General features: G+C 58.3%; 1 protein-coding gene across 1 annotated transcript in view; it reads right to left on the bottom strand.

Annotated features, from left to right (window-relative positions):
• cox16 (cytochrome c oxidase assembly factor COX16) overlaps positions 1-10298 on the bottom strand; it is an 80818-nt gene extending 70520 nt beyond the window's left edge. Inside the window, exon 1 of the mRNA XM_086003605.1 lies at positions 10096-10298. Coding sequence (XP_085859731.1) covers positions 10096-10146 — 51 coding nt within the window. The 5' untranslated portion in view covers positions 10147-10298. The remainder of the gene's footprint in view (positions 1-10095) is intronic.
• Positions 10299-10773: the final 475 nt, after the last annotated feature.

The following is a 10773-nucleotide window of genomic DNA, read 5'->3' as shown; positions in this document are numbered from 1 at the left end:
CCCCCTCACCCCCGTTATCCCCTCTCTCTCCCACCCCGTTATCCCCCCTCTCTCTCCCCCCCCGTTATCCCCCCCTCTCTCTCTCCCCCCCCCATCGTTATCCCCTCTCCCCCCCGCTGTTATCCCCTCTCTCTCCCCCCCCGTTATCCCCTCTCTCTCCGTTATCCCTTCTCTCTCTCTCTCCCTCCCCCGTTATCTCCTCTCTCTCCATCCCGTTATCCCCTCTCTCCCTCCGTTATCCCCCTCTCTCCCTCCCCCGTTATCCCCTCTCTCCCTCCCCCGTTAGCCCCTCTCTCCCTCCCCCGCTATCCCCCCCGTTATCCTCTCTCTCTCCCCCGTTATCCCCTCTCCCCCCCCCCCAAGTGATCCCCCCCCTCGTTAGCCCCTCTCTCCCCCCCGTTAACCCATCTCTCCCCCCCCCCCGTTATCCTCTCTCCACCCCCCCCCGCGTTATCCCTCTCTCCCCCCCCCGGTTATCCCCTCTCTCTCCCCCCCGTTATCCCCCTCTCCCCCCCGTTATCCCCTCTCCCCCCCCCCCCCCGTTATCCCCTCTCTCTCTCTCCCCGTTATCCCCCTCTCTCTCTCTCCCGTTATCCCCTCTCTCCCCCCCGTTATCCCCTCTCTCTCCCCCCCGTTATCCCCTCTCTCCCCCCCCGTTATCCCCTCTCTCCCCCCCGTTATCCCCTCTCTCCCCCCCGTTATCCCCGTCTCTCTCCCCCCCGTTATCCCCTCTCTCTCCCCCCCGTTATCCCCCCTCTCTCTCCCCCCCATTATCCCCTCTCTCTCTCCCCCCCCCGTTATCCCCTCTCTCCCCCCTCGTTATCTCCTCTCTCCCCCCCGTTATCCCCTCTCTCCCCCCCCGTTATCCCCTCTCTCCCCCCCCCCGTTATCCCCTCTCTCCCCCCCCGTTATCCCCTCTCCCTCGTTATCCCCTCTCTCTCCCTCCCTCGCTATCCGTCCCCCTTTCTCCCCCCCCGTTATCCCGTCTCTCTCTCTCCCCCCGTTATCTCCTCCCTCTCTCCCCTCCCGTTATCCCCTCTCCCCCCCCGTTATCCCCTCTCCCCCCCATTATCCCCTATCTCTCCCCCCGTTATCCCCCTCTCTCCCCCCTCGTTATCCCCCTCTCCCCGTTATCCCTCTCTCCCCCGCCATCCCCTCTCTCTCCCCCCAACATCCCCCCACTCTCTCTGTTATCCTCTCCCTCTCCCATTATCCTCTCTCCCTCGTTATCCCCATCTCTCTCCCCCCCCTCGTTATCCCCCCTCCCCCCCGTTATCCGCCCTCTCTCTCTCTCCCCCCCGTTATCCCCCCCTCTCTCTCCCCCCCGTTAACTCCCCTCTCTCGCCCGTTATCCCCCCTCTCCCTCGTTATCCCCCCTCCCCCCCGTTATCTCCCCTCTCTCGTCCGTTATCCCCCCCTCTCCCTCGTTATCCCCCCCTCCCCCCCCGTTATCCCCCCTCTCCCCCCCCCGTTATCCCCCCTCTCTCTCCCCCCCCCCGTTATCCCCCCTCCCCCCCGTTATCCGCCCTCTCTCTCTCTCCCCCCCGTTATCCCCCCCTCTCTCTCCCCCCCGTTAACTCCCTCTCTCTATCCCCCCCGTTAACCCCCTCTCTCTCTCCCCCCTCTCTCCCCCCCGTTAACCAACTCTCTTTCCCCCCCCGTTATCCCCCCTCTCTCTCTCCCCCGCCCCCCGTTATCCCCCCTCTCTCCCCCCCGTTATCCCCTCTCTCCCCCCGTTATCCCCGCTCTCTCCCCCCCCGCTATCCCCTCTCGCTCTCTCCCCCCCGACATCCCCTCTCCCCCCGTTATCCCCGCTCTCTCCCCCCCGCTATCCCCTCTCGCTCTCTCCCCCCGACATCCCCCCCTCTCCCTCCCCCGTTATCTCCCCTCTCTCTCCCTCGTTATCTGCTCTCTCCCTCCCCCGTTATCCCCTCTCTCCCTCCCCCGCTATCTCCTCTCCCTCCCTCCCCCCCGTTATCCCCTCCCTCTCTCCCCTCCAGTTATCCCCTCTCCCCCCGCCGTTATCCCCCCTCTCCCCCATCCCTCGTTATCCCCTCTCCCTCCCCGTTATCCCCTCTCTCCCTCCCCGTTATCCCCTCTCTCCCTCTCCCCCCGTTATCCCCTCCCTCTCTCCCCTCCAGTTATCCCCTCTCTCCCCCCCGCCGTTATCCCCCTCTCCCCCATCCCTCGTTATCCCCTCTCTCCCTCCCCCGTTATCCCCTCTCTCCCTCCCCCGCTATCTCCTCTCTCCCTCCCTCTCCCCCGTTATCCCCTCTCTCCCCCCCGTTATCCCCTCTCCCCCCCGTTATCCCCTCTCTCTCTCCCCCCGACATTCCCCCACTCTCTCGGTTATCCTCTCTCTCCCTCGTTATCCCCCCTCTCTCTCTCCCCCCCCCCTCGTTATCCCCTCTCTCCCCACCGTTATCTCCTCTCTCTCTCTCGTTATCCCGTCCCTCGCCCGTTATCCCCCTCCCTCGTTATCCCCCCTCCCTCGTTATCCCCCTCCCCTCGTTATCCCCCCTCTCCCTCGTTATTCTCTCTCTCTCCCTCGTTATCCCCCTCTCTCTCCCTCGTTATCCCCCTCTCCCGCGTTATCCCCCTTCTCTCCCTCCCAGTTATCTCCACTCCCTCCCCCGTTAGCCCCCTCTCTCCCTCCCCCGTTATCTCCCTCTCTCACCCCCGTTATCTCCCTCTCTCTCCCTCGTTATCCCCCTCTCTCCCTCGTTATCCCCCTCTCTCTCCCCGTTATCCCCTCTCCCTCGTTATCCCCCTCTCTCCCTCTCCCTCGTTATCCCCCTCTCTCCTCTTTATCCCCCTCTCTCCCTCTCCCTCGTTATCCCCCTCTCTCCCTCTCCCTCGTTATCCCCCTCTCCCTCGTTATCCCCCTCTCTCCCTCTCCCTCGTTATCCCCCTCTCTCTCGTTATCCCCCTCTCCCTCGTTATCCCCCTCTCTCCCTCCCTCGTTATCCCCCTCTCTCCCTCCCTCGTTATCCCCCTCTCTCTCCCTCGTTATCCCCCTCTCTCGCCCCCTCGTTATCCCCCTCTCTCCCCCCCGTGTTATCCCCCTCTCTCTCCCCCCCTCTCTCCCCCTCGTTATCCCCCCTCTCTCTCCCCCCTCGTTATCCCCCTCTCTCCCTCTCCCTCGTTATCCCCCTCTCTCCCTCGTTATCCCCTCTCTCCCTCTCCCTCGTTATCCCCCTCTCTCCCTCCCTCGTTATCCCCCTCTCTCTCTCTCCCCCTCGTTATCCCCCTCTCTCTCTCCCTCGTTATCCCCCTCTCTCTCTCTCCCTCGTTATCCCCCTCTCTCAATTCAATTCAATTCAAATCGCTTTATTGGCATGACAAGTTACATCTTATGTTGCCAAAGCATCGGAAAACATTCATGTTTGTTCACAAAAATACAGATCTATCCATACAGTGTATAAACAGATATATCCCTGAGTGTATAAATATATACTTTCATAATTTATATATACTCTTTTCTTATATTTGCTGGTTGTCCCTCTGTTTATGGCAAGCTGTAACATAGTGTGCCGCTAGTGTTATGCAATTTCTCTCTTCCCCTAGTAGGTATGGGAGTTTTTGGTCGTCATTCAAATTTCTGAATTCCGGGCATATTTTTGTGAATTTTGGGTAGAAATTCTCCCTTATGTCCTGATATTTTCTACAAGCTGTGAGGAAGTGCATCTCTGTCTCCACCACTCCCTGACTGCAGTGAGAGCATATCCTGTCCTCTCTTGGTAGCTGGGTCTGTCTGTGTCTACCTTTTTCGATCGCCAGGTTATGTTCACTAAGTCTGTACATTGTCAAAGTTTTTCTCAGTTTGCTATTCTTTACCATGGTCAGGTAATCAGCCATGTTGTATTGTCTGTTTAGGGCCAAGTAGCAATTGAGTTTGCTTTGGGTTTTTGTTGTTTCTGCCCAATATGACAGATATTTTTCCTTTTGCTTAGCGACGATTGTGTTGGGTCGAATTCTTTGTGTTACGCTGTCACTGTCCTGGGGCTGGTTATTGTTAGTAGTGTTAGTAGTTACTTCCCTGAGTCCCAGGACTAGTTGACTGAGGGTATTCTTCTTTATGGTCCTCTCTTGGCATTTCAGGGCTTCGTAGTGATAGCATTGGGGGTTGCTCATTTCTAGGTGTTTCCAAAATTTGGTGGCTCTTTTTTGGATAGTGATTATTAATGGATATTGGCCTAGTTCTGCCCTGCATGCACTGTTTACGGTTTTCCTTTGAGTCTGGAGTATACTTTTACAGAATTCTGCATGTAGGATCTCAATTGGGTGTTTGTCCCATTTTGCAAATTCTTCGGCCTAGAAATTCAGTGCCCTTAGCACCGATTTTGCGGCGCTAGAGGGCCTAGCGTTGCAATTGGCGCCGGTTCCTAAATTGCCTGGGGCCCTTCCGCGGCGGTAGACCGGTAGCGCTGCGCCGGCACCGATGACGTCATCGGTGTGCGCAGCGTCCCGGTTGCCGTAGTAACCCGGCCCCAAGCCGAAATTCAGTTGCGGCCGCCTCGCCAGTGGCAACCTCAACTAAGACTCCGGCAAACGAGTGTTGCCGGAGTCTGCGCCGGCGCTTTAAGGAGGCGCGGCGGCCGGCTGCTTTCCCGCCGGCCGCCTGCCCGCAGCTCCCTCCCCGGACTTCTCCCCCACCCTCCCCGGAACAGATGCAAGCCCGGCACTTGTCCGAGGTGCCGGGCTCATTTTTGAAGAGATTTGCGTGGGCCGCGGCCGGGTGCAGGCAGCTCCTCCTTAACGGAAGGAGGAGGCCTGCACTTCCCAAGCCTGCCGCACCCGCAGCGGGCGCCGCAGCGCCGGAATAGCGCCGCAATGCGGCGCGTTGCGCCAGTTTTCAGGCGCTAAAACCCTTCAGTAGCGCCGGCAGCCGTTTGGGCGCGGCGCTACTGAATTTTTGGCGCGCACAAAGGGACTTAGCGCTGGCGCTAACTTCCGGCGCTGAAGCCCTGGCGCAGCGCAAACTCAATTTCTAGGCCTTCTTGTGTTAGCGGTCCCCACACCTCACTGCCATAGAGTGCAATTGGTTCAATTACTGATTTGAAAATTTTGAACCAAATGCTAATTGGGATTTCTATTTGGATTGATTTTTTAATGGCATAGAAAGCCCTTCTTGCTTTCTCTTTCAGTTCATTCACAGCCAGATGAAAATTTCCCGTAGAGCTGATTTTTAAGCCCAAGTATGTGTAGTTACTGATTTGTTCAATTTTGGTTGTTCCTAGTGTGAAATTTATTTTGGGTCCCTGATGTCTGGATCTTTGCTGGAACACAAGGACTTTGGTTTTTTGGGGATTTATTGTCATGGCCCAAGTCTGGCAGTATGACTCCAGCAGATCCAGTAGGGGTTATGGGGATTGGGTGGGACATGTGTCGGTGCAGGCTCGATGGGCTGAAATGGCCTCTATCTGCACTGTGGGGTTTCTGTGATCTGTGATTCTGTGAGATCCAGGTTCTGCTGTAGACCCTCCTTAGTTGGTGACAGCAGAACCAGGTCGTCTGCATAGAGGAGGAATTTAACCTTGGATTCATATAGGGTGAGGCCGGGTGCTGTAGATTGTTCAAGTAGTTTTGCCAATTCATTTATGTAAATATTAAAGAGTGTCGGTGAGATTGGCGAGCCCTGCATCACCCCCCGCCTCTGTGGGAAGTATTTTGTTTGTTTGTCTCCAATTTTAACAGCACATTTGTTGTTTGTATACATTGATTTAATTACATCATATGTTTTTCCCCCTACCCTGCTTTCGATAAGTTTCAGGAATAAACCGTCATGCCAGATGGAGTCTCTCGTTATCCCCCTCTCTCTCGCTCTCCCTCGTTATCCCCCCCTCTCTCTCTCCCTCGTTATCCCCCTCTCTCCCCCTCGTTATCCCCCTCTCTCTCTCTCTCCCCCTCGTTATCCCCCTCTCTCTCTCTCCCCCTCGTTATCCCCCTCTCTCTCTCTCCCCCTCGTTATCCCCCTCTCTCTCTCTCCCTCGTTATCCCCCTCTCTCTCTCTCCCTCGTTATCCCCCTCTCTCTCCCTCGTTATCCCCCTCTCTCTCGCTCCCTCGTTATCCCCCTCTCTCCCTCTCCCTCGTTATCCCCCTCTCTCCCTCGTTATCCCCCTCTCCCTCGTTATCCTCTCTCTCTCTCTCTCTCTCTCTCTCGTTATCCCCCTCTCTCTCTCCCCCTCGTTATCCCCCTCTCTCTCTCCCCCTCGTTATCCCCCTCTCTCTCTCCCCCTCGTTATCCCCCTCTCTCTCCCTCGTTATCCCCCTCTCTCCCTCGTTATCCCCCTCTCTCTCCCCCTCTCTCTCTCTCTCCCCCTCGTTAGCCCCCTCTCTCTCTCTCTCCCCCTCGTTATCCCCCTCTCTCTCTCTCCCTCGTTATCCCACTCTCTCTCGTTATCCCACTCTCTCTCGTTATCCCCCTCTCTCTCTCTCGTTATCCCCCTCTCTCTCTCTCGTTATCCCCCTCTCTCTCTCTCTCTCCTCGTTATCCCCCTCTCTCTCTCCCTCGTTATCCCCCTCTCTCTCTCCCTCGTTATCCCCTCTCTCTCCCTCGTTATCCCCCTCTCTCTCCCTCGTTATCCCCCTCTCTCTCTCTCTCTCCCCCTCGTTATCCCCCTCTCTCTCCCTCGTTATCCCCCTCTCTCTCTCTCCCTCGTTATCCCTCTCTCTCCCCCCTCGTTATCCCCCTCTCTCTCTCTCCCCCTCGTTATCCCCCTCTCTCTCTCTCCCTCGTTATCCCACTCTCTGTCTCTCTCCCCTCGTTATCCCTCTCTCTCCCCCTCGTTATCCCTCTCTCTCCCGCTCGTTATCCTCCTCTCTCCCTCGTTATCCCCCTCTCTCTCCCTCGTTATCCTCCTCTCTCCCTCGTTATCCCCCTCCCTCCTCGTTATCCCCCTCCCTCCCTCGTTATCCCCCTCCCTCCCTCGTTATCCCCCTCCCTTCCCTCGTTATCCCCCTCTCTCTCTCTCCCTCCCTCGTTATCCCCCTCTCTCCCTCCCTCGTTATCCCCCTCTCCCTCCCTCGTTATCCCCCTCTCTCTCTCTCCCTCCCTCGTTATCCCCCTCTCCCCCTCCCTCCCTCGTTATCCCCCTCCCTCCCTCGTTATCCCCCTCTCTCTCTCTCCCTCCCTCGTTATCCCCCTCTCTCTCCCTCGTTATCCTCCTCTCTCTCCCTCGTTATCCTCCTCTCTCCCTCGTTATCCCCCTCCCTCCCTCGTTATCCCCCTCCCTCCCTCGTTATCCCCCTCTCTCTCTCTCTCCCTCCCTCGTTATCCCCCTCTCTCCCTCCCTCGTTATCCCCCTCTCCCTCCCTCGTTATCCCCCTCTCTCTCGCTCCCTCCCTCGTTATCCCCCTCTCTCGCTCCCTCCCTCGTTATCCCCCTCTCTCGCTCCCTCCCTCGTTATCCCCCTCTCTCGCTCCCTCCCTCGTTATCCCCCTCTCGCTCCCTCCCTCGTTATCCCCCTCTCGCTCCCTCCCTCGCTATCCCCCCTCTCGCTCCCTCCCTCGTTATCCCCCTCTCTCGCTCCCTCCCTCGTTATCCCCCTCGCTCCCTCCCTCGTTATCCCCCTCTCTCGCTCCCTCCCTCGTTATCTCCCTCTCTCGCTCCCTCCCTCGTTATCCCCCTCTCTCGCTCCCTCCCTCGTTATCCCCCTCTCTCGCTCCCTCCCTCGTTATCCCCCTCTCGCTCCCTCCCTCGTTATCCCCCTCTCTCGCTCCCTCCCTCGCTCCCTCCCTCGTTATCCCCCCTCTCGCTCCCTCCCTCGTTATCCCCCTCTCGCTCCCTCCCTCGTTATCCCCCTCTCGCTCCCTCCCTCGTTATCCCCCTCTCTCGCTCCCTCCCTCGTTATCTCCCTCTCTCGCTCCCTCCCTCGTTATCCCCCTCTCGCTCCCTCCCTCGTTATCCCCCTCTCTCGCTCCCTCCCTCGTTATCCCCCTCTCTCGCTCCCTCCCTCGTTATCCCCCTCTCTCGCTCCCTCCCTCGTTATCCCCCTCTCTCGCTCCCTCCCTCGTTATCCCCCTCTCTCTCCCTCCCTCGTTATCCCCCTCTCTCTCCCTCCCTCGTTATCCCCCTCTCTCTCTCCCTCCCTCGTTATCCCCCTCTCTCTCCCTCCCTCGTTATCCCCCTCTCTCTCTCTCCCTCCCTCGTTATCCCCCTCTCTCTCTCCCTCCCTCGTTATCCCCCTCTCTCTCTCCCTCGTTATCCCCCTCTCTCCCTCGTTATCCCCCTCTCTCCCTCCCTCGTTATCCCCCTCTCTCTCCCTCCCTCGTTATCCCCCTCTCTCTCTCCCTCCCTCGTTATCCCCCTCTCTCCCTCCCTCGTTATCCCCCTCGCTCTCTCCCTCCCTCGTTATCCCCCTCTCTCCCTCCCTCGTTATCCCCCTCTCTCGCTCCCTCCCTCGTTATCCCCCTCTCTCGCTCCCTCCCTCGTTATCCCCCTCTCTCGCTCCCTCCCTCGTTATCCCCCTCTCTCGCTCCCTCCCTCGTTATCCCCCTCTCTCGCTCCCTCCCTCGTTATCCCCCTCTCTCGCTCCCTCCCTCGTTATCCCCCTCTCTCGCTCCCTCCCTCGTTATCCCCCTCTCGCTCCCTCCCTCGTTATCCCCCTCTCTCGCTCCCTCCCTCGTTATCCCCTCTCGCTCCCTCCCTCGTTATCCCCCTCTCTCGCTCCCTCCCTCGTTATCCCCCTCTCTCGCTCCCTCCCTCGTTATCCCCCTCGCTCCCTCCCTCGTTATCCCCCTCTCTCGCTCCCTCCCTCGTTATCCCCCTCTCTCGCTCCCTCCCTCGTTATCCCCCTCTCTCGCTCCCTCCCTCGTTATCCCCCTCTCTCGCTCCCTCCCTCGTTATCCCCCTCTCGCTCCCTCCCTCGTTATCCCCCCTCTCTCGCTCCCTCCCTCGTTATCCCCCTCTTGCTCCCTCCCTCGTTATCCCCCTCTCTCGCTCCCTCCCTCGTTATCCCCCTCTCTCGCTCCCTCCCTCGTTATCCCCCTCTCTCGCTCCCTCCCTCGTTATCCCCCTCTCTCGCTCCCTCCCTCGTTATCCCCCTCTCGCTCCCTCCCTCGTTATCCCCCCTCTCGCTCCCTCCCTCGTTATCCCCCTCTCTCGCTCCCTCCCTCGTTATCTCCCTCTCTCGCTCCCTCCCTCGTTATCCCCCTCTCTCGCTCCCTCCCTCGTTATCCCCCTCTCTCGCTCCCTCCCTCGTTATCCCCCTCTCGCTCCCTCCCTCGTTATCCCCCTCTCTCGCTCCCTCCCTCGCTCCCTCCCTCGTTATCCCCCCTCTCGCTCCCTCCCTCGTTATCCCCCTCTCTCGCTCCCTCCCTCGTTATCCCCCTCTCGCTCCCTCCCTCGTTATCCCCCTCTCTCGCTCCCTCCCTCGTTATCTCCCTCTCTCGCTCCCTCCCTCGTTATCCCCCTCTTGCTCCCTCCCTCGTTATCCCCCTCTCTCGCTCCCTCCCTCGTTATCCCCCTCTCTCTCTCCCTCCCTCGTTATCCCCCTCTCTCGCTCCCTCCCTCGTTATCCCCCTCTCTCGCTCCCTCCCTCGTTATCCCCCTCTCGCTCCCTCCCTCGTTATCCCCCTCTCTCTCCCTCCCTCGTTATCCCCCTCTCGCTCCCTCCCTCGTTATCCCCCTCTCTCTCCCTCCCTCGTTATCCCCCTCTCTCTCCCTCCCTCGTTATCCCCCTCTCTCTCCCTCCCTCGTTATCCCCCTCTCTCTCTCCCTCGTTATCCCCCTCTCTCTCTCCCTCGTTATCCCCCTCTCTCTCTCTCTCTCTCCCTCCCTCGTTATCCCCCTCTCTCTCTCCCTCCCTCGTTATCCCCCTCTCTCTCTCCCTCGTTATCCCCCTCTCTCCCTCGTTATCCCCCTCTCTCTCTCCCTCGTTATCCCCCTCTCTCTCCCTCCCTCGTTATCCCCCTCTCTCTCCCTCCCTCGTTATCCCCCTCTCTCTCTCCCTCCCTCGTTATCCCCCTCTCTCCCTCGTTATCCCTCTCTCTCTCTCTCCCTCGTTATCCCCCCCTCTCTCTCCCTCGTTATCCCCCTCTCTCTCTCTCTCTCCCTCCCTCGTTATTCCCCCCTCTCTCCCGCGATCACTCACCAGCATGGGTATCCCGAACTTCAGCGTCTTGCTCCTGCTCAGCGGGCCCATCACACCTGACCGGGCCGTGTCGACCGGTAGAGCCCCTCAATACTCACCTCTCCCGGCTGGAGGCAAACAGTCAAAGCAGCCTTGGACTCCGGGGAATCTTTTTACCGCTGCACGCACACTTCCGCTTCCGCCTGTGCAGCGACTCGGCCGTTCCGGAGGGAGCAGCAGAGAGGCCCGGCCCAGGAGGGCTGCAGTTTGAGCCCACTCAGTTAACTGGAAACCAACTCACCCAATTCCAATGTAAAACATTTGATCCCTCTTAAAAATCAACCACAGCTCAATTTATTTAAAATGTGCCTTTCACTCACTCAATGAGATCAGAAATTTCACTCCTAACCCAACATTTTTTCACTGTTCAGAGCCCTGTGTCAATGTTGTTAATTGGTAATCGAGCTCAGTGGTTTTTGAGTTATTCAATCCTTTTAGTAAATTACATGAACAGGGTATTGGGACCACAACCTGTTGGATTTTAAAACTGACAGGTTTTTTTAATGCCCAGATCATTCTCAAATGTGAAGCAAATGACAGATTTCTTAATTACAAATTTTCCTCACTATCTTAAAAAGTGAAATTATTGGTTATTAAGACTACTTATTGATTTTTATGATTTTTTTTTCTCAGCAGTAA

This window comes from Somniosus microcephalus, chromosome 12 (genome assembly GCF_052327205.1).
Source record: "Somniosus microcephalus isolate GS21.2 chromosome 12, FLI_Smic_1.0, whole genome shotgun sequence".
Classification (NCBI taxonomy): Eukaryota; Metazoa; Chordata; class Chondrichthyes; order Squaliformes; family Somniosidae; genus Somniosus; species Somniosus microcephalus.
Note: the sequence above shows the minus strand (reverse complement) of the source record. Positions and strands in the feature narration are given on the sequence as shown.